The 20,490-nt window shown below is 41.4% G+C and overlaps 1 protein-coding gene across 1 annotated transcript in view; it reads right to left on the reverse strand.

The window, feature by feature from the left end:
- Positions 1-20,490, reverse strand: part of LOC106602496 (uncharacterized) — a 29,773-nt gene continuing 9,283 nt past the window's right edge. The window contains exons 3-7 of the mRNA XM_045717533.2: positions 17,218-17,397; positions 13,788-13,946; positions 6,919-7,030; positions 6,555-6,682; positions 1-1,596 (exon numbers count right to left, since the gene is read on the reverse strand). Coding sequence (XP_045573489.2) covers positions 673-1,596; positions 6,555-6,682; positions 6,919-7,030; positions 13,788-13,946; positions 17,218-17,397 — 1,503 coding nt within the window. The 3' untranslated portion in view covers positions 1-672. The remainder of the gene's footprint in view (positions 1,597-6,554; positions 6,683-6,918; positions 7,031-13,787; positions 13,947-17,217; positions 17,398-20,490) is intronic.

Below are 20,490 nucleotides of genomic sequence, written 5' to 3' on the forward strand. Positions count from 1 at the left end.
CAAGGTAGGGAGGGATGTATTTTCTGTTTGTCGAGATTGACATAGTCTATTTATTGTGGTGTTAAAAACGCAAACCATGATATTTTAGTGCCTGAAATCGGTATGCTTTGATTATTGGTTGTGTGGTGCATTGGCACAGAAACATGTTCATGGAAAATTTGTTGCATATATTTTATATAATTATAAATATGGCATCAAAATGTTGAAAAACAGATTTTCCCCTAGCTGATCATTGACATATAATTACAATATGAGTGATTAATTAAAAAGTAGCTTTTCTGTGTTGGAATGGTGTGGGCATACCCTAACAACAGAATGGTGTCACTACAGACACCCTGGTTCGAATCCAGGCTGTATCACAAACGGCCGTGATTGGGAGTCCCATAAGGGGGGTGCACAATTGGTCCAGCGTCATCCGGGTTTGGCAGGTGTAGGCCTTCATTGTAAATAAGAATTTGTTCTTAACTGACTTGCCTAGTTAAATAAAGGTTAAATTAAATAAAAACATAAATAAATGGTGTGGGTGTATACCAATCATAAATAATATTCATATTCATATATATTTTTTTATTCTGGGGGTTTGGAGGGGCCTTCCACTTATACTGTGTTTTCAAAAATGTCAGCTAAAGAATGGTTCCCAGATATCCCCTGTGTACATCTCAAGCCACACTGCTACGATTTCTCCCCGTTGTGAACACTCCTATGTCTGATGAGGTTACTCAGGAAAGAGAAGCTCTTGTAACATAGTTTGCACTTGAAGGGCCTCTCCTTGGTGTGAACAGTCTGGTGCTCCTTCACATAGTTTGCTTTAGCAAAGCGCTTCCCACACGTGGGGCAGGTGTACGGCTTGTCATCGTCCGTCCTAATGCTCGGCCTCCCACGTTGTGACTCAATGACAGAGGAGGTAGAAGCAGGAGCCACCACCCTCAGGTGGTTAGTCTTTGAGCTCCCTCCTTGAGCCCTTGTTTGGGTGTTGTTGGGATTGTGTGCTGTGCTATAGGCTAGGTGCTTCTTGTGGTAAACGCCCATCCTGAACCTGTCTGTATTGGTGGGGTAACCATGTGGTAACTGAGGAAAGCTAGATCCAGGTCCAGGCTTTCTATGAACCCATTCACCAGGCATTAGATGAGATCCTGAAGGAGAAGACAGACCTGCTGATAGACTACCACCAGGGGGGTCTCCCACCACTCTCTGTGAAGGCTGAAGCCCAGGGTGACCTGCTCTGTTCATCATGGATACTGTGGTGTTTGTATCATAGGAACAGGAGGGTCTATCTCTACCAGGCCCTGCTTCATCCCTGCATTGAGACTGTGAAGAGAAGGGTCTGGGCTGCAGACTGGATCCCTGACTGGAGCCTCCGTCTCTCTGATGACCACCAGGACTGAGGTTGTTCAGTCCACCTGTCCACTGGTTGTGTTCAGTGTGGTGGAGTCTCTGTCCCTCGTGGTTCGGTCCCGGTTCCGACTCAGGAAGGAAGAGCGACGGCTCCTGATCCAGAGTTCTGATCCGGGGCCAGGGTTTGTGATCAGCCACTTCAGAGGTCCATTCTCTCCCGCAAGCAACACCGGATATCAGCAGATCCTCATGGACTGCAGACTGCATAGAACAGAAAAGCTTAAAGGTTTAAATAAGAAATTATTTCCTGTACACACAGAAACATGAAATGATATAAAGTGTTAACCACAGTCAAGCCCATCTCTAACACTGTGATTCAAGTACCTAACAATATGGAGTCAAACCATGTTTTGGTTTGACTGAGATATAGGAAACTCAGTCCCAGAATTTTTATTTTGTTTTGTCAGTCAGCATAGAGTCGATTTTGTATTTAATTTCAACATGGTTTCAAATGGTCATACACTTACATAAAGAACTGAAGTAGGGGACAGTGGGGTAAGTTGAGCCAAAGGGTTAGTTGTTTATAAGAAACCATACACAAAATGAATCATGTGACCAAATATTTAGGAAGAGGTCATCATTTCATGGTCCATGCTATCTGATATCCGTTGGAAGTCCGAAATCTGACGTTACCCCATTGAAGTTGACATTTAAAATGGCTAAGGTTAGGGTTTAAGGTAGGGAAGTCCAAAGGATTCCGGATAGCACTAACCATTATTTAATTGAGTCTGTGAAGGAAGAAACCACATGGAAAAAGTGGTAAGCAAGTTAGCTTTAAAAAAAAAATACGATTTTCACAAAGTCAAATTCATTTATTGTTGTAGGTTTCATGACGCTTGTATCTAAACCAAAGAAGATTGTTTTACCATTGTTTTATACATCAGTTGGGGTCTCTAAGCTTCAATATGAGGTCCTAAACATGGCATGAAAGTGCATCCTTGGAGCTATTTGGGCTAATATAGTCAAAATGTATGCCTTGGGGTAAGTTGAGCCAATGGCCATGGGGTAAGTTGAGCCAATGGCCATGGGGTAAGTTGAGCCAATGGCCACCATACCGCATATAAATGATGATTACATTCTGTCAGTTTTATGCACAGTATTTTTGCAATGTGTAATGCATATGAACTCAAGATGCATTTTTATTGTTACAGAGCAGACATCATCATGCCCTGTGTATACAAACGTAAAACAAAGAGGGGTCTAGACCCCTTGAGGTTCTTGAGAGCAGCCAAGGACGTGAGAGAAGGGAAGAAGTCCATTGGAGCGGCAGCAAGAGATGAACAAATACACTGAATGACACCGAAGAGGTACATTGACAAAAAAGAACAACAAACATGGACCTGTGTGAAAGAGAGGCTATGGTAGAGTAGCAGAGGCACCAATGTCTTATCTGATGACATGGCGTCTGAGCTTGCTAAACATATCAAGAAACTTGCGGACCAGTTTCATGGGCGTAGTAGGCTCAAATGCAGAGAACATGCCTACAAACTGGCACATCAAAACAACATCCCTGTCCCAGACAACTGGTCAAGAAACTGAAGGGTAAGTGATATTGAACAGACAGATCTACTGTATACAATTAAGATATACAATATACCAACCCCATTCCATTAATTCGAACTTTGACGACCACCATCATCACCCACAGTCACAGGAAACTATCACCCACTTATCCCAAGGCAGCTCAACTTACCCTGTCCCGATGCTCTACTTACCACATACCTTAGGTAAGTTGTGCCAAGAGACCACCTTTTTTGGACAAGCTATGTTTTCAAAACTGTAATGTTTACATGAATTCTGATTATTTCCAGGGATACACATCCTGAAATATATGTAGATATCTTTGTTAGAAAGAATACTATATTTCCCTTGACATAGTAATGCTGATTGTAAAAAATGGCCCTGCATACCCCACTCTCCCCTACTTTTATTGCACAAAACAATACCTGTGACGAGAATAACTTTTCTCACTATGGTAACACTTTACATTTTCTGTAAATCTAGTACCCTCGCTCTGATAAAATGAATGTTAGAATATTTTGGAAAAGGTTCAACATTACACACATCTTCACTACTCCATGTCAAGTAAACACGAATTAAGGCACTATAATTTCCTCATTATAAAACACCACCATCAAACAACAGGTCAGGGTTGCCACTTTTCATCAGTGAAGCATTTTTAAAGACACACCAACCATCACCATATCATCTACTCTGTCCAATCATATAATACATCCAAAATCAACATAATTAACTACAAAACAAACAAGTACTACATAGAAAGATGTGGATTGTGGTGTGAGGGGATGACAGAGGCTCGTCTAGAAGGAGACTGTTGCTGATTACTGCCCAGGTGTGGTGGCCTCCAGGCACTTACTGCTGCCGATGCATCACCCAGATGGGGGCTACACATTTGGTGGTGGATGTTCCAGCCTACCTACCTACAGAGGAGGAGGAGGAGCTGTGAACTGCAGAGACAGATGTGCCTGATAAAGCTCCGGGACTGTCTGACTGATGTGTCTCCCTCCCTGGCTGTACCATCGACGCTGCCTCCAATCAAGCTACAGCTTTACTGAACTGCATCATCTAGCTGTGGAAGACCCTCTCCCATGAACTGCCAGCTCCCTTGTTTTTTTTTAAAGTGAGAGATTCTGTATGAAAAGCACTATATACAGTTGAAGTCAGAAGTTTACATACACTTAGGTTGGAGTCATTAAAACTTGTTTTCAACCACTCCACAAATTTCTTGTTAACAAACTATAGTTTTGGCAAGTCGGTTAGGACATCTACTTTGTGCATGACAAGTAATTTTTCTAAACAATTGTTTACAGACAGATTATTTCACTTATCATTCACTGTATCACAATTCCAGTGGTTCAGAAGTTTACATACACTAAGTTGACTGTGCCTTTAAACAGCTTGGAAAATTCCAGAAAATTATGTCATGGCTTTAGAAGCTTCTGATAGGATAATTTACATAATTTGAGTCAATTGGAGGTGTACCTGTGGATGTATTTCAAGGGCTACCTTCAAACTCAGTGCCTCTTTGCTTGACATCATGGGAAAATCAAAAGAAATCAGCCAAGACCTCAGAAAACAAATTGTAGACCTGCACAAGTCTGGTTCATCTTTGGGAGCAATTTCCAAACGCCTGAAGGTACCACGTTCATCTGTACAAACATTAGTACGAAAGTATAAACACCATTGGACCACTCAGCCGTCATACTGCTCAGGAAGGAGACGCGTTCTGTCTCCTAGAGATTAACGTACTTTGGAGCAAAAAGTGTGAATCAATCCCAGAACAACAGCAAAGGACCTTGTGAAGATGCTGGAGGAAACAGGCACAAAAGTATCTATATCCACAGTAAAACGAGTCCTATATCGACATAACCTGAAAGGCTGCTCAGCAAGGAAGAAGCCACTGCTCCAAAACCGCCATAAAAAAAGACAGACTATGGTTTGCAACTGCACATGGTGACAAAGATCGTACTTTTTGGAGAAATGTCCTCTGGTCTGATGAAACAAAAATAGAACTGTTTGGCCATAATGACCATTGTTATGTTTGGAGGAAAAAGGGGGAGGTTTGCAAGCCGAAGAACACCATCCCAACCGTGAAGCACGGGGGTGGCAGCATCATGTTGTGGGGGTGCTTTGTTGCTGGAGGGACTGGTGCACTTCACAAAATAGATGGCATCATGAGGGAGGAAAATTATGTGGATATATTGAAGCAACGTCTCAAGACATCAGTCAGGAAGTTAAAGCTTGCTCGCAAATAGGTCTTCCAAATGGACAATGACCCCAAGCATATTTCCAAGTTGTGGCAAAATGGCTTAAGAACAACAAAGTCAAGGTATTGGAGTAGCCATCACAAAGCCCTGACCTAAATTCCATAGAAAATTTGTGGGCAGAACTGAAAAAGTGTGTGTGAGCAAGGAGGCCTACAAACCTGACTCAGTTACACCAGCTCTGTCAGGAGGAATGGGACAAAATTCACCCAACTTATTGTGGGAAGCTTGTGGAAGGCTACCTGAAACGTTTGACCCAAGTTAAACAATTTAAAGGCAATGCTGCCAAATACTAATTGAGTGTTTGTAAACTTCTGACCCACTGGGAATGTGATGAAAGAAATAAAAGCTTAAATAAATAATTCTCTCTACTATTATACTGACATTTCACATTCTTAAAATAAAGTTGTGATCCTAACTGACCTAAGACTGGGAATTTTTACTAGGATTAAATGTCAGGAATTGTGAAAAACTGAGTTTAAATGTATTTGGCTAAGGTGTATGTAAACTTCCGACTTCAACTGTAAATAAATATATTATTATTATTAATATTCATGGGCCGTGTGCATTTTTTGCTGGTCTATGCTGAGGTAGCTCCTCTCTGAGAAATTCTTCCCGCAGTGTGTACAGGTGAACGGCCTTTCTCCCGTGTGGACTTTCAGGTGTAGCTTCAGATGGTGCTGGTGGGAGAACCTTTTCTCACACTGGGGGCAGCTGTAGGATTTCTCCCCTGTGTGGACCCTCTGGTGTCTCTTCAGGTTGGACAACTGGGAGAAACTGGCCCAGCAGTCAAACTATTTCTCCCATGTGCATCTTCTGGTGGATCTCCACCTGTTTGGGCAAACGGAAGACTTTCCCACGGAATGAACACAGGAAGAGCTTCTCTTCGCCACCAGATCTACTGATAGTGTAACTACTACTGTCATTTGTCAATGGGCTTGTGTAGCCATTTAGTGTTGAGGCACTGGCATTATCTGAGTTCTGGTTTAACATTAGGAGAGTGTGAGGAGGATGAAGACCAGGGAGTGTCTGTGTTGTTGCAGGGTCCATGTTCCAGTTGATAGATCCTATAGAAGGCAGGCTGAAGGCAGCACCTGTTAGGGGGTTAACCTGAGGCACCATCAGTCTCTCTGAATCACAACTATAGGAGCAGGACGGATCATCAGTAGCCGAGCCTGTGTCTGCTCTTTTTCGTTGCATACGGACACCTCCCTGTCCCAGCAGACTAAATCTACACCTCGCCCTGGTCTCAGCTAGTCTGTTGTCATGGAGACTAAGTTCGGTTGTTGTTTTGTGTTCGTCAGTCTGTTTTTGGTTGTGGTTAACAGTGTTGTTCCCCAGCCCAGAGTTGAGGACACTGACCCATCCACTGACCTCCACTATGTCACCTCTGGTCCTGGCCTGCTCAGTGATGTCGTCTCCCGGGCCCTTGGCTGCACCGGTCTGGGTCTGGGAATCCAAGATGGCCGCCCAGTCTCCTCTGTTTGCCTCCAGCCAATCACCTACAGAAAGAGGTTACAAAATAGACTTTACAAACATGGTAGAGAACGCTACATATGGAGTTTTTGTTGTTGTTAATTACCAGGTCAAGTTCATACATTATAATGTGTGTTTTTGTATGTAAACATAAGTTGTATTGATTTCATTTTATGAATGAAGAAAAAATAATAGCCAGGCGCATCACTATTCCCATTGAAGATCTATTACTGTATGTAGGCTATATGTATTTCTCCCTTACCTTGCTCCCCCATCTTTAGTCCACTCAGCAGATCAATGCTCTCTGGTTCATCTTCTATTGTCTCCTCTTTGACTATCAGCAAATCAGGCTTCCCATCCTCCATGTCTACTGACTGTAAGAGATACAGAGTGAGAGGATGTTGGATCAAGAAATCTGATATGAGCACCCTGCTATGGAGCATCTTCTGATTGGACAATGAGGGATTGCCATGAGTAGTCTCGCATTGCCATACCTTCGAAATCACATCATTGTCACGCCTCCCTTGAAGGTCTGGATAATTTTTGTATTGCAAAAATGTTTTGAATGTGCCACTGGCTCCCAGGGGCAAGATTCTGATTGGATGTTACAGTTCAAGAACCCTCCCCCATAGCCCTGTTGAATTGGTGCTGTGTGTTATGTGTGTCGGGGTAGGACACATTTTGTAGAGTTGTTGCGTATGCTGGTTTCAAGTGTGGCCGACAGACTTGCGATTTATATTTATTGAAACTGAAAGTGGATTACGCTGGTAAAGTCAAACGTCACAACACATTCCAAACCGCTCTGGTGACATACACACTTTTTGCCCAGTCGTCCACATGGTTACTGGCTGCGCTTTGCTACCACCGTAAATATCTTGAAGATTGCCCATTATTTCGTTTTTGTAAGGACCCAAAAAACAGAGGCAGTGGGAGAACCTTTTCAAGTAAGTAAATACGTAGTGCAAATGTAAAAAAAACGATTTATTACAGTACTAGTAGGAGGCCACTTTGTAGGCTAACTCAACTGAGCTGCTATCTAGTTAGCTAACTTTACATAAGTGTTCACCAACCTTTTTTGAGTTAAGATCACTCTCGGAGTCTAAATGCAAGCCAAGATCTACCACAACATTAACCAATTAAAAACAGTACTGTAGCAATGAGGTTGGTGCAATAGGCTATAGGCCCAATACATTATCACTGCATATTGGCTATGTTTAAATTGCCCTGCCAATGCTGTTCTTCTTAGAGTATTTTAGGTATATGATCACACTGGTAATAGATAATTTGTTGTATTACTTGTGAGGCACAACTGAGTGAGCATATTTTTTTTTTTTACTGGACTGATGGCCTGCATCTGATGGTCAGTCTGAGGGGAGGGAGCAGCGGTGAGGCTGCCTCTCACCTAACTCACCGTCCCCCCACTCTGCCTCCCTCCGCTGAGAAAAGGGGACACAGTCTTCCAGTTGATGGCGAAACTCATTATTTCTGCCACATGCACCAATTGATGTTGTTACTCGTATGACCAGAGAAAGTGAAATACTCCTTCATATAAAAAAAGACCATCCACTAATAATAACAACGCTAGCTTATCGGAACACATTGCTATACTCATTCAATGCAGCTGCAGTGCTGGTTGTAGCATGAGTGGAAGTAGGGAGAATGCACATTTTATGGCTTATAAAAGTTTTGAACAAAGTGTTGACAGTGCTGAATAACTTAAACATGAACTTACTCATAAAAACAGAAGATATTTGCTGTATTCATTGGGTCTGTAGTCGTGGATTTAAAAGTTTTGAAAATCTCACAGTATCAACTTTGCTGTGCGTTCAAGGTTTCTTTTTACAGTCTATGGCTCGAAGAAACTGTGCAAACACGCTGATCTGAGCTATCTGATTGGCCCGCGGTTGGTGCACTTGTTTTAATCTACCTTCAGACAAATGAAATGGTTCAAAATGGGAACACTTTGCCTTTCTGGCACAAGGGCTGCTGAATAAAGTGCACCTACTACCAACAGCGCAAAACAAATTAAAAAAAATATGCACGCAAGGCTTTATCGTTGTATTTTTTACAGAAATGTTTGGTGATCCACATGGACTGCCTTGGTGACCACTGCTTTACACACTGTTTAGCTAAGGGAATTAAATGTAATCAGGAAGCTAGCGTTCTATTAGCTGGAAATATGGATGTAATCATTGTAAATTAAAAACACAGTCTCCAAATGCATTTGTAGATAACAGCCATAGAAGACGGTGAAATTGCAGCTCCAGCTGTCAGTAAAGGGAGAGTGTAGGCTACCGGACAGGGCAGGTCATTTTGTGGCGAGGACATTATGAAAAGATTTTCCAGTTCCAGCCCCTAGAGGAAAACTATGAGGACAGAGAGATAATAGCAACATAATATTCAGTAATGTCTAATTTGAGCATAATGAAGCCTGTGTCTTTGTGATGTTTTCTGTCCTCAGATATGGAAAGCTGTGAAAGCCTCTGTTTGCAGATGAAGAGAGAGGTCCCAATGAATGTCCCATGAGACTAATGGCGCATTTCCATATCAGAGTTTTCTGTTTCCATCTACGAGGGCCAGCACCCGTGTCTCACTGGGCCATGGTTCCAGCGGACCTGCTCTCACTTTGGGCCCAAGGCAAGCCACTGGTACTTTTCAGCTAACTGTGAACTTTAACACCTTCTCACAAAACAACTGTGTATACCATCAGGATTTTTCCATACAACATGTGCTAACATGTTCTAGAGTGCATTCGGAAAGTATTCAGACCCCTTGACTTTTTCCACATTTTGCTACGTTACAGCCTTGAATTGACTGAATGACATTCTTTCGCCATCAATCTACACACAATACCTAATAATGACAAAGTGAAAAAAAAGTTTTTTAGAATTTTTGGGCAAATTTATTAAACATAAAAAACAGAAATACATTATTTACATAGCTATTCAGAAACTTTGCTATGAGACTCGAAATTGAGCTCAGGTGCATCCTTTTTCCATTGATCATCATTGAGATGTTTCTACAACTTGATTGGAGTCCACCTGTGGTAAATTTAATTGATTGGACATGATTTGGAAAGGCACACACCTGTCTATATATAAGGTCCCACAGTTGACAATACATGTCAGAACAAAAACCAAAACCATGAGGTCGAAGGAAATGTCTGTAGGCCTTTATGGTAGAGTGACCAGATGGAAGCCACTCCTCAGTAAAAGGCACATGACAGCCTGCTCTGAGTTTGCCAAAAGGCACTGTATGTAAGGACTCTCAGACCATGAGAAACAAGATTCTCTGGTCTGATGAAACCAAGATTGAACTCTTTGGCCTGAATGCCAAGCGTCACGTCTGGAGGAAACCTGGCACCATCCTAACGGTGGCAGTATCATGGTGGTGGCAGCATCAAGCTGTGGGGATGTTTTTTTAGCGGCAAGGACTGGGAGACTAGTCAGGATCGAGGGAAAGATGGACGAAGCAAAGTACAGAAAGATCCTTGATGAAAACCTGCTCCAGAGCGCTCAGGACCCCAGACTGGGGTGAAGGTTCACCTTCGAACAGGACAATGACCCTAAACCACAGCCAAGACATCGCAGGAGTGAGTTGATTTGGGACAAGTCTCTGAATGTCCTTAAGTGGCCCAGCCAGAGCCCGAACTTGAACCCGATCGAACATCTCTGGAGAGGCCTGAAAATAGCTGTGCAGTGACGCTCCCCATCCAACCTGACAGAGCTTGAGAGGATATGCAGAGAAGAATGGGAGAAACTCCCCAAATACAGGTGTGCCAAGCTTGTAGCGTCATTCCCAAGACGACTCGGCTGTAATCGCTGCCAAAGGTGCTTCAACAAAGTACTGAGTAAAGGGTCTGAATACTTATGTAAATGTCATATTTCATGTATTAATTTTTTGCACAAAAAAAATTAAATGTTTTTGCTTTGTCATTATGGGGTATTTTGTGTTGATTGAGACTTTTAAAAATACATTTTAGAATAAGGGTGTAGTGTAACAAAATGGGGAAAAAGTCAAGGGGTATGAATACATTCCGAATGCATTGTATATGCCATGGGTTATACTGTACGTGCAGGCCTACCTATGTTAGCACATGTTGTATAAAAAAAACACAGTTAAACATCACACACAATGTATAAACCTATTACAATTGGAGCAGGCCAACCCTGCTGAGTGTGCAGGGTTCTGTTTCAGCCCAGCAATAACACACCTGATTCAACTTCTATTGAGTTGGTCATCTAGTAGTGTGCTATTGCTCATCTGGAACAGAAGTCTGTTCACCCAGTAGATCAGGCATCAGTGGAGCAAGGTTGGCCACCGCTGGTATGGAGTTTGTTTTGTTCACCTGAAATGACGCTTTAGTAATAGTAGCCTACTTGTTACTACTCAATCATCTATTGTTGTTTAGACTAAGATATCTAATCTTTACATGCGAGTTAGCGTATTTGTACATTACGTGTTGATTCTTTGAAGTGAAGTGTTTAAACTTGATTTAATTGTTAAACTATTATTCAAAATGTATTAATCACATATCACAATCCTGCAATAAAGATGGGAAGGGGTTCTGTCTGTAATGTGTCTGTGTGTCTGTGTTGTATTCTCAAATTAACATTTCCTTCGTGTCTAGCTGTAAAATCTCCAGTCTTTTATTTGGTTGTCACTCTGTCGCAGTATATCAGCTATCTGAATCCATTTTGCAGCTTATCATACGGCTTGCATCACCAATGCAGCCACAGGCTTACAGTATAATGGCATTACTGGTCTTATGGGCATCTGTCATCTGAAGCAGAGAATATCTAAACTCACACATTGTTTACATGTTGAGCTATACGTTCTCAGTTTAAAATGATACCAGTAGACAATGTTGATGAGGCAAACCATATACCAGATTTTGTACATGCCATTTAAGTGCTGACATGTAAAATGGTTTAGTGCAAATCCAACTCCTGTAATTTAGGTAGAGTACGACAATAAGGAGATGACAATTAGGCTACAGGAGATGAGTATTACAGGTAACATATTATGACGTTCATTTTATTTTATTGATTTTAGCAATGTTGCTTGCAAAAAGATTGCAGTTGTTCCCATAGTAGATAAACCAGGGGTATTCAACTCTTACCGTACATCGTCCGGAGCCTGCTGGTTTTCTGTTCCACCTGATAATTCATTGCATTCACCTGGTGTCCCAGGTCTTAATCAGTCCCCGATTAGAGGGGAAGAATGAGAAAACGTTTTAAAATGTTTTGTCACTAGTGCTTGTGTTGTTGACATGTTTAGTCCTCACGCACTGTTGCTCTTACGGCACTAATCTGGTGAGCATCTTTGGAGCTCCGTCCAAGCAAGTCATTTGACTGGTTTGACGTGTTGCGTTACGTCACTGGTTTACACCGGGTTTCTCACCCCTCTTTAGCTAATGTCTGCCATGGAACTTTGCCCGGCTTTCCGTTTTAGGGAAACCTGGATAGCGACGAGGCTACTATGAGTACTATGCAAAAATGATAGTTCATATAATACTATGCAAATGTGCTATTTGATTTGATTACTTGACACTCTTCAATGGTTTGATAATTCAAAGGCATGGTCCCACACTTACGACAACATTTATCAAGACCTGGGCCCATATCCACAAAGAGTCTCAGAGTAGGACTGCCGATCTAGAATCTTTCCAAGTAATCTTATTCATTATGATCTAAAAGGAAAAACTGATCCTAGACTACTTCTGCTCTGAGAGGCTTTGTGGATATGGACCAGTGGAGGCTCCTCAGAGGAGGAAGAGGAGGACCATCCTCCCCAGTGAATTTCATAAAAATATATTTTAAACATGTACCAAGTTCTCTTTTTTAGATAAAACTACTCCAAATAATTGATTAAAACACACTGTTTTGCAATGAAGGTCTACAGTAGCCTCAACAGCAATCTGTAGGGGAGCACCATGATGTAGCCGGAGGACAGCTAGCGTCGGTCCTCCTCTTGGTACATTGACTTCAATACAAAACCTAGGAGGCTCTTGGTTCTCACACCCTTCCATAGACTTACACAGAAATTATGACAACTTCCGGAGGATGTCCTCCAACCTATCAGAGCTCTTGCAGCATGAACTGACATGTTGTCCAACCAATCAAAGGATCAGAGAATGAATCTAGTACTGAAAGCATAAGCTACAGCTAGCTAGCACTGCAGTGCATAAAATGTGGTGAGTAGTTTACTCAAAGAGAGAGAAAGACAACAGTTGAACAGTTTTGAACAAATTAATTTCTTCAAAAATGAAGGAGAAGCAAGAGAGAGAGAGTCATTTTTTTCACTTTCAGTTTCACTTACTTAGCTAGCAAATGCAGCTAGCTAGTTTAGCTTACTCAAAACACCTGGCTCAAACAGAAGGATGCTATGTTAGCTAGCTGGCTATGAATATCCAACACAACACTGGAACTCTTCCAAGTCAAGGTATGCACGCAAGGCTTTATCGTTGTATTAATTTATTTCCACCGGGGCCGCCGGTATAAACGCTAAACTGCTGAGTGACTAAGATTACTGCATGATTGTAGCGTGTTTACTAATGCATAAGTTCTATTAGCTATGTTGACTAGGATGATACTTTAGCTAATATGGGGACAAAAATGTAGGCTGTGTGTAGCGGTTATGATATGATTTGAAAAGGTTTCTTCACCTGGACACATACAGCTGATGTGTTTTGCATTGAAATCCACAAACGAAGGGAAAGGGTGAGAGGAGGAGAGCGCATTGATGCGAGAAAGAATACAACGTGGCTGCTATGAAAGTGAACAAAACAGGGATAAACATACCTGAATTTGTCCAATAGAAACTCTCATTTGCAATTGTTGGACTAATGATTACACCCTAGATCAGCTAGATGTGTCACTGTCTGTCACCTCAACATTTTCTCTCGACCTGTGTGCAGCTACGTTGTAAACTTTAATTCATAGGCTAGGTTGTAACAACCTCATGATGGGTATAGGGAAAAATGTTGCATCACGTAGTAGCCTAAACCTATCGATGTTACATTGAACTGGGTGCTCATGAAAACAAATCGTCCTCCCTCATCATCAAAACCCCTGACAACCACTGACATGGACCTAATACCATAAAGACAGTAGTTCACAGTGGGCTCACCTCAATGAGACTGTGTGTGGTCCTGTGCTGCTCAGCTGGTTCCTCTGTTGGTTCAGGTGTAGTCTGGTTGTCCTCCATGACCATGGTCCACTCAGGGTTCCCCAGACCCTCCTCACACCCCTCCTCCTTCACCAGCAGCACCTCTGGACACTCCTCCTCCTGGAAGAGACAGATGATACAGATTATGACACAGACATACACTCCCTCAGGTACGTACATACGTCACTACGTTTGAGTCCTATATTGTAGTTACAGAATTACTTTATTGTTCAGAAAGTATTCACACCCCATTAGTTTTTCAAATGTTGTTGTTTTACAGCCCGAAATTGAAATGGATTAAATTTAGATTTGTTGTCACTGGCCTACACACGATACCCCATAATGTCAAAGTGGAATAATGTTTTTGTAAATGTTTACAAATTAATTAAAAATTAAAGGCTGAAATGTCTTGAATCAATAAGTATTCAATCTATTTGTTATTGCAAGCCTAAATAAGTTCAGGAGTAACAATTTGCTTAACAAGTCACATAATACGTTGCATGGACTCATTCTGTCTGCAATAAAAGTTTAACATGAAATTTAAATTACTACCTCATCTCTGTACCCCACACATACAATTATCTGTAAGGTCCCTCAGTTGAGCAGTGAATTTCAAACACAGATTCAACCACAAAGACCAGGGAGGTTTTCCATTGCCTCGCAAAGAAGAGCACCTATTGGTAGACATTGAATATCCTTTTGAGCATGGTGAAGTTATTAATTACACTTTAGATGGTGTATCAATACACCCAGTTACTACAAAGATACAGGCGTTCTTCCTAACTCAGTTGCCAGAGAGGAAGGAAACAGCTCAAGATTTCACCATAGTGACTTTAAAAGAGTTAAAGTGTAATGGTTGTGATAGGAGCAAACTGAGGATGGATCAACAATACTGTCGATACTCCACAATACTACGCTAATTGACAGAGTGAAAAGAAGGAAGACTGTACAGAATACAAATATCCAAAACAAGCATCCTGTTTGCTACAAGGCACTAAAGTAATACTGCAGAAAATATGGCAAAGCGATTCACTTTTTGTCCTGAGTACAAAGTGTTATGTTTTGGTCAAATCCAGTAGAACACATTAGAGTATCACTCTCCATATTTTCAAGCATAGTGGTGGCTGCATCGTGCTATGGGTATGCTTATAATCGTTAAGGACTGGGTAGTTTTTTTAGTATAAAAAATGTATTGAATGGAGTTAAGCACAAGCACAACCCTAGAGGAAAACCTGGTTCAGTCTGCTTTCCACCAGACACTGGGAAATGAATTGACCTTTCAGCAGGACAATAACCTAAAACACAAGGCCAAATCTACACTGGAGTTGCTCACCAAGACAGTGAATGTTCCTGAGTGGCTGAGTTACAGCTTTGACATAAATGTACTTAAACATCTATGGCAAGACCTGAAAATGGTTGTCTAGCATTGATCAACAACCAATTTGACACAGCTTGAAGAATTTTGAAAATAACAATTGGCAAATGTTGCAAAATCCAAGTGTGGAAAGCTCTAAGAGACTTACCCAGAAAGACTCAGCTGTAACCGCTTCTACAAAGAACTGATAAGGGGTGTGAATACTTATGTAAATAAGATATTTCTGTGTTTAATTTTCAATAAATTAGCAAACATTTATAAAAACATTTAACTTTGTCATTATGGGGTATTGTGTGTAGACGCGAGGAAAAAATACATTTAAACCATTTTCGAATTCAGGCTGTAACACAACAAAATGTGGAATAGATCGGGGTATGAATACTTTCTAAGGGCACTGTAAATATATTGTGGTTAAATATGAGTCTGCTATGATAAGTCATCAGACAAACCTGACTAAACTATTTTGATGTGTATAGTGAGTGTTTGTGTGTTGGTAATGTATTTATTTATATTTAAATGTATATTGGTAATGAAGTACTGTTGTATGTATGCAGAATAGGGTGAGATCAGATGTGATGTATACTAAAGAGAGTCTCAATGAAAGTATTAAAATGAAAAGTCCCATGTTGTGTTTATTAAACATAAGTGTTAATCACACCATACAAAAACCTCACACACGTCTCAACAACAAAAAAATCATTGTGAACTTGATAAACTGCATTAATTTAAAAATAAAATAGTTCAATGGAAGTAATGAAATAGGCATTTGTGAACATCATATAGCCTACACAGTACAAACACTATGTAAGAGACTCATTAGGCTTATATATGCCTTATATATCACACAATGTTTTGATGCAATGTTCTACCCGGGAATTTTCCACCCTGAAATCTGTTTCAACACCGAAACTCTTGTTATTCCAAATCCATCTATGGGTCTTTTGAGCTGACAACAACCAAAATGAATCTGTCTTTAATGCAGGGTTTGATCTAAACATCAGAAGCTATTGAGTGGAATGGTTACTTTCTATATTACAGAGTGGGATGGTTTTTCTGCTGGTGTATCCTGAGGCATCTCCTCTCTGAAAAACTCTTCCCGCAATGCATACAGGCGAATGGCTTCTCTCCCGTGTGGACCTTCAGGTGCATCTTCAGCTGGTCCTGGCGAGAGAACCTCTTCTCACACTGTGGGCAGCTGTAGGGTTTCTCCCCTGTGTGGACTCTCTGGTGCCTCTTTAGGTGGTGCTGGTGGGAGAACCTCTTCTCACATTGGGTACAACTGAAGGGTTTCTCCCCTGTGTGGACCCTCTGGTGGATCTCCACATTCTGGAGGCAGCTGAAGCCCTTGTGACAGAACATGCAGAGGAACCGTTTCTCTTTACTATTGCCTGATGTTGTTGCCCCTCCCCGAGCCTGGGCTCTAGCCCTGTCGTTTGAGTTCAATAGCTGATCAAAAAGGACGCGGACGTGTGAATCGGAAGGCTCTATCGACGTGGACACTGGGTCACGTTCCCTGAACGCGTGTAAAGGGGAGTGGGTTGCGACATTTGGATTTGTCTCTAAGCTTTCCCTGTAGTCAAAGAAGTCACTGGTGTTGTCCTGCGAGTGTCCTTCTCCTAAGTGAGTTTCGTCTGCATTCCATGACAGAGAAACGTCGCTCTCCACTTTCACAGTCACTTCATCTACGACCAGACCCTCCCCTTTCTTATCTAGGAACCCTTCAGAGTTTACACTACTACTGTACCGGTTCCAGTCACCTCTCATTGGATTAGTCGGTGTATCTAAGCCCAAAGGCATGTCACCAGGTATCATCTCTGTAGCGTATGAACAGGACGGATCATTGTCAGTCTGTGACACGTCACCTGAGTCCTGATGGGACAGAACAGTCCTCGGGCTTGGGTTACCATAAAGTATATACTCTGAGCGGGGAGCAGGAGCACAGCTCAGTGATTCCAGCCCAGTTAAAGTCTCGGTGTCTGTCTCTGACTTGAGGGCGGCGTTCTGCGTTCCACTGACCTCCGTGATGCTGCGTCTGATCCTGGGCTGCGCTGGCGCGGTGGGGGGGTCCTCCATGGCTACAGGGGGTGCCACTTCAGCCACAGCATCCACCTGGATGTTTCTGCTGTGACGTGGGTCCTCCTCTCCTTCAGACCTCTCCTGCTTGACCCCATGACCTGCAGCCTCTGCATCTGCAGACTGACACAAGAAGAGAGGAGGTTATTATCGGTACATGAGTTGAATACCCTATGAATGTCCCGCCTACTTCCTGGTCGAGTCCTGTATGGTTTTTGAAAGGCAATCAAGCTTATACTATCAAATTCATGAAAACGCGATCATATAAGACATATATAAAATTCGATTTGTATATTTGATTTGCTCATACCCGATGCCTTTTATTCAAATATTTGACGGTCAAGAAGTAAGACACATTGGCGAAAGTTAGAAAAGTCTCATTTAACCACAACTCAGCACACTTGTTAGCATGGTTGCTCAAGTTTGACGACGATAAAAACCTGTTAGTTACAGCCAGTACTTTTTAACCCCTTAACCCTATTCTCAACCGGCTGGTAGAGCATGTTTTGACAATGGATTTAGAATTGGATTTGAAAGAAATCTTCACTCCCCCAGCCCTCCTGCATCAATTTACATAATTTGTATCATTTTGGGTTGCTACAGTTCAGTGTTGTGGCATTAACTTTGCCCACTCAGAGGGCTGTAAGAAAACAAAAAGTGAGTCACCAAAGATATGGGATAAAGGCAGGAATTACATTTGTGATGGATTAATATTGTTCCATTCCTGTTAGTAGAGACCTTGAAGAGTAAGAATATGAAAATAAATAGTTAAAATGTAAAAAAGCTAACAAGCAACAAAAAAAAATAAAAAAAAGGGACATAAAAGTACGGTGGACTGAGATTAGTTTACATTATCTTTTTAATTAAAAATACTTATTTTGCTGAAAAATATGATTGAATTGTTGACAACGCACTATAGTAGGCAACATGAATTGGTTAAACCACATTTCATAACCCATGGGGTCAATTAATCAATATTCATACTTTAAGGTCACCTATAAAATAATGCCTATAATAGTAATTTTAAAAAAAATACACTTTGCCATATATTCTCAAAATGTAGTCTGAACATGTGAGAAATATGGTGGAAGAACCTGGATCATTATTAATTTAAGAAAACCATTTTGAGGGACATTGCACTATACACTGCCTGAAAACACATTGAAAACATTTTAATATAGACTGAACAAAAATGTAAACGCAACATGTAAAGTGTTGGTCCCATGTTTCATGAGCTGAAAAGAAAGATCCCAGAAATCTTTAATATGCACAAAAAGTTTATTTCTCTCAAATGTTTTATTTATATCCCTGTTATTGAGCAATTCTCCTTTGCCAAGATAATCCAGCCACCTGACAGGTGCGGCATATCAAGAAGCTGATTAAACTGCATGATCATTATACAGGTGCATCTTGTGCTGGAGACAATAAAAGGTGCTCTAAAAATGTGCAGTTTTGTCACACAACACCAAAGATGTCTCAAGTTGAGGAAGGGTTCAATTGGCATGCTGACTGCAGCAATGTCCACCAGAGCTGTTGCCAGAGAATGTAATGTTAATTTCTCTACCATAAGCCGCCTCCAACGTCATTTTAGAGAATTTGAACCCGGCCTCACAACTGCAGACCACGTGTAACCACTGTGGTGGTTATTTCTTTATTATCAAATGAGGAGAGACAAACTTATCACACAAGTCAAAGTTATACTTAAACTAAATCTTTATTCACATATTAATAAGGAAAGCATGTCACCCCACACACACAAGTGAATGATGTGAGTGCTCTGCAATAACTATGGCTGGTCGACACAACACTCTTGACTGTGGTGTTGAGAGCCCCGACACAAAGAATACAAATACCTTTTATAGCAAAGATACACCCTCTTAGTCTACATGACAAACAACAGAAGTGTGGAATAGGTCACAAGGTTAAGATTCGTACAAAGGAAATTAATAATTCACAGCAGACAGTATCTGCTGTTAAGATTGTTCTCATTGTGTGGAAACAAAAGTCATTATCCATACTCGAGTCATCTCCACCCTGGTACTTCCCAGTAAACAAACACCAACTCATGCTATGGAATGGGGTCTTTAGGTTTTATCACCAAAGGCATCGTAAATCCAGTGTCAGCATTAAGCGCCAAAGGCCCAACTCTGTAGGACACACACAGATGAGCGTGTTCTAAGAACCCCCTGGTTTGCACAACCAAAGAATTTCTGTATAAACTGTCAGAAACGGTCTCAGGGAAGCTCATCTGTGTGCTCGTCATCATCAGTAGGGTCTTGGCCTGACTGCAGTTCGGCGTTGTAACTGACTTCAGTGGGCAAATGCGTAACTTCGATGGCCACTGGCACGCTGGAAAAGTGTGCGCTTCACGGATGAATCCCGGTTTCAGCTGTACCGGGCAGATCGCGTGTATGTCGTCGTCTGGGCGAGCGATTTGCTGACGTCAACTTTGTAAACAGAGTGCCCCATGGTGGGGTAATGGTATGGGCAGGCATAAACTACGGACAACAAACACAATTGCATTTGATAAATGGCAATTTGATTGATTTGCTTATGTCAACAATAACTCAGTAAAATCTTTGAGACTGTTGCAAGATGTGTTTATATTTTTGTTCAGTATATATCTTATATGACCAGGTTTTCATGAATTTGCCGATGCAAATTTGGAGAAAAATCTTTGCCTACAAAACGAGGAACCTGGAAGTACCACTTTCATGGCGTATTGGATAATGTTGTAGGGAGGTCTCTCAAGCTCCCCATGGCAGATAAATAAAGACGTAAATGCAAGCAAGTGAATAGCTGAGGGGAGCCTTTCTGAAATAGACGGGCCACATTTAATTAACTGTAATTCTTAATGCAAAACTATTACACTGACCACCAGTGGTGCCTGAAGAAGTGGGTACATTCTAATTTTTAAAAGAAAAATCCCAAAACGGCCCACCCGGAGAAGGATAGGCGCCCTGTGTGAAAAATTATATGAAAAACAGTCACATACAGTGCATTCGGAAAGTATTCAGACCCCTTGACTTTTTCCACATTTTGTCACATTACAGCCTTGTTCTAAAATTTATGAAATAGTTTTTTTCCCCCTCATCAACTTACACAACACCCTATAATGACAGAGCACAAACAGATTTTAATGTTGGCAAATTTATAAAAATAGAAACCTGAAATATAACATTTACATACAGTACCAATCAAACATTTGGACACCTA

This window comes from Salmo salar, chromosome 04 (assembly GCF_965601325.2).
Source record: "Salmo salar chromosome 04, fSalSal1, whole genome shotgun sequence".
In the NCBI taxonomy this organism is placed as follows: Eukaryota; Metazoa; Chordata; class Actinopteri; order Salmoniformes; family Salmonidae; genus Salmo; species Salmo salar.